Source organism: Suillus paluster, assembly GCF_016628075.1.
Source record: "Suillus paluster strain FC165 chromosome Unknown EDB91scaffold_843, whole genome shotgun sequence".
Lineage (NCBI taxonomy): Eukaryota > Fungi > Basidiomycota > Agaricomycetes > Boletales > Suillaceae > Suillus > Suillus paluster.
Window position 1 is genome coordinate 4,599 of NW_024538403.1, and position 3,549 is coordinate 8,147.

The following is a 3,549-nucleotide window of genomic DNA, read 5'->3' on the forward strand; positions in this document are numbered from 1 at the left end:
ATGTACTGCAATTGTGTATACATAAAAATGTAGCCACAATAGGATAGAAAAAGAACACCAAGCAAATAGAAAAATATGAAAAATGCGAAAATGTGAAAGTGTGAAAATGCAAAAATATAAAGATGGGAAAATTGAGCAATGGGTAAACATGGGAATGGGATGGGAAGATGGAGAATGGAGAAATGGTGGGTGAATAGGGAGATGGGAGGATGGGAGGATGACAGGGGGATGGGAGGACAATGAGAGGATGAGAGGACAAGAGGAGGACAAGAGGACAGGACTACAGGAGGACAAGACAATGGGAGGACAATGGGAGGATGGGAGATGGGAGGACATGACAATGGGGACACAGGACATGGGACACGGGACACGGGACATGGGACACAGGACATGGGACACGGGACACAGGACACAGGACAATGGGACAATGGGACACAGGAGATGGGAGATGAGAGATGGGAGAATTGAGGGGAAAGGCATGAGTCAGTAGCAAGACACAAACAGTTTGACTGAAGGTTACCTGGGACACTGGCTTGCGATCCCGCTGGCCTAGGCCTCGGCCAGCAGGGATCGCAAGCCAGTGTCCCAGGTAACCTTCAGTCAAACTGTTTGTGCAACATCCCATAACTAAAACAAAACTATATAATGTAAGAAATTATTGATTTGTTATAATTAAATAATATGTAGACACAGTGAGACAAGGCACCGAAGGTGCCTCCAGCAGAGCACAAAGTGCTCTGCTTGCTTCCTGTGCCGAAGGCACAACGGGCTTGGGCTAGTCTATAAAGTAAGGGAGAATGGTATGGGGGAAGGGTGGGACGATTTGGGCATTTTCGCGTAGCCCACATGGTGTCGGTTGTTTCGGTTGTGTCGGTTGTTTCGGTTATCAGACCTTTTAGGAATTTTCGCGTGCTTTTCATTTTCGGAGTTCAATTTCCCTACGAGTTTCGAAACCCTTGCAATCTGAACACCTCTTTTCCCCCACCATCTATTCCCTCACATACTACTGTTGAAATTGTTGAATACCATCTCCCCAGTGATTATTTGTAAATTTGTAGTGAAATTCCCCTCCTGGGGTAAGCTTTACTTATTTAAATACCAAAATAACTTGAAAAATTCAAAAAAAATTAGTGATTTTCGCTTTTCTGCTGTTTTTTGGACCGCATTTTGGACGATTTGGACCTCCCTTGGACCTCCCTTGGACCCCTGGACCCCCCTGGACCCCCCTGGACCCTTTTGGAGAGCAGGTTTGTGTGGTGTGTTTGTTGTTTGTTTCTGGGCCCAAATCCCACGGAGGAACGGGGGAAATTGGGTATACAAGACGAACGTGCGTGGAGTCTTGCAGGCGTCTTCTGCAGTTGTCAAAGACTGTCCTGTGAGATCTCCGTGTCAAGTCCTACCTCCCTGGCTGCCTGTTTTTACGGGTGTTTGCCGGTTGCTATCAGCTTTTGCTGGGACCTCTGATAGCACTACAGTGCAGAGATTTGGTTGGCGGGACGCTTTTTTGCGTTGAGTCTGACTGCTGGGTGTTCTATCTGGCAGTTGCTCACAGTTGCCTTCCTATCCCCTGGGATAATATCTCGGACAGCATTTTTGTTGTCTTCAGCACTGTCATACGTCGATTTCCTGACTGCGATCCTGACCTCGGAGGCTCAGACTTCTTCGACCACCCCACACACACCCACTTTGTTGGATTCCGAACCTATGTACGTAATGTATCTCTCATGTCTTCCTCAACTAATTGTGCTGCAGTGGTGTTTCTATCCTGTCCATTGCCAGATTTTGCCTCATTTTTCGATTTTGTTGCTACGTACTGCCATGTTCGTATATCATTTATTAATTTTTATCGAGTTCTGCTAATCAATTTCCCCTTAGGCTTCCTTCCACTCCACCTACTTCCCCTCAACGAGCCCAGTCTGCTGCACGTCATGCTGAGAGAAATCAACGTAATCTTGGCTCGCCTCCTGCACGACGTGTACCGCAAAATGATCCTGCCCCTGTAGCACCAGATGCTCCCCATATGGTATGTGTATTTTGATTGAAAACTTTGACTGTTGCTGACATATCCTATTCAGAATATTCCTCATATGCTAGGAAATTTAAATCATGCTCAGATCCCTGTGCAGAGATTTCCTGGAATTCCACGAAATGCAATTGAGCGTCATGAGGCGCATCGTCAGTGGCGTGCTCATCACCCACTACCACCCCCACCTGCTCCAGGCTTTGGCTATTTTCCTCCTGGTCCTCCTCCTCCCATCCCTGTCTATCCTCCAGGATTTGGTGGCTATCACCTCCCTCCTGCTCCTGCTCCTGCTCCTGTTCCTGTCCCTGCCCCAGCTCCTGCTCCTGTCCCTGCCCCAGCTCCTGCTCCTGTCTACCCTGCAGCTCAAATGCCGATGTATGGTGCTGTATATTATGAGGGTGCAGCTCGCCCTCAAAACATGCAGAATGCCCATCCAATTCCTCATGAGCCTGGTGCTCAGGGAGTACGTGTCGACCGTAACTTCGATCTCATGGAAAATTTCAATCGACTTCATGAGCAACGTCGAAGGCAAAGACATAATAGACGAGGTCCTGCCCCCAATCCACCACCTCCTGATCTGCCTCCTGCTCCTTTTAATCCTCCCAATCCTCCTCAACCTCAACCTCAACCTCTTCCTCCTCACCCTCTTCCTCCTCAACCTCAACCTCAACCTGATTACGCTCAGTTTAACGTCCAGTTTCATCACCATTTGCAAATCTTGCAAAATCAGGTTGAAGATATAGAAGATCCATATCTTCGCCAACTCAGGGAGGAAATGATACAGCGAGAAGCACAGGAGGCTCATCGTCAGCAACAGCTTCGTGAACAGTTGCAGCGACAAGCACAGCAGGCTCATCAGCAGCAACAGCTTCGTGAACAGTTGCAGCGCAAGCAGGAGGCTCACCAGCAGCAACAAGCACAGGAGGCTCACCAGCGGCAACAGCTTCAGCAACAGTTGCAGGATCGTCAGGCTCAAGAGATGCATAGGCAAGCACAGATTTTGCAAGCCCAACAACAAGCACTCTTGCGAGCACAGGAAGAGGAAGCACGTCATCATTGAAATAGACTCAGCAGGAGCATGAGCGTCATCTTCAGGCAGAGCAACGCAGGCTTGCATATGAGGCACGTATGGAGGATGCTTGGCAGGACTATCACAATACCAGGATCACAGGAGCAGCATGACTCAGGATGAGGAGAGAAGGAGAGCTCAGGAGCATGAACGTCGTCAACAGGAAAATCCAGAGGATGAGCAACCACCACCAGCAACCACCACAGAACATTCCTATTCCTATTCAACAACCACCTCATAATGCTCCTGTTCCTCCTGGAGGTCAACCATATGCAGAGCCTATCAATCATCACACTCTTGGTCCTCTCACTGTAGAGTGTCCCAACTGTCATGCCTGCCACTTTGCAACTGAAAGACTCACCAACTCCTCTGCACGTAATCCAAAATTTGGCATGTGTTGCTTGCAGGGCCAAGTTCATCTCCCACCCCTCCTACCATGGCCTCCTGAGCTCCAGCA

At 48.7% G+C, this 3,549-nt stretch overlaps 1 protein-coding gene across 1 annotated transcript; it reads left to right on the forward strand.

Moving 5' to 3' along the window:
- Positions 1-1,724: 1,724 nt before the first annotated feature.
- Positions 1,725-3,083, forward strand: EDB91DRAFT_1353021 (uncharacterized protein; the record flags this gene model as incomplete). Its single annotated transcript, XM_041326170.1, has 3 exons — positions 1,725-1,810; positions 1,876-2,023; positions 2,076-3,083. The coding sequence occupies 3 exons, from the start codon at positions 1,725-1,727 to the stop codon at positions 3,081-3,083; spliced, it is 1,242 nt and encodes a 413-aa protein (XP_041168211.1).
- Between the last annotated feature and the right edge of the window lie 466 nt (positions 3,084-3,549).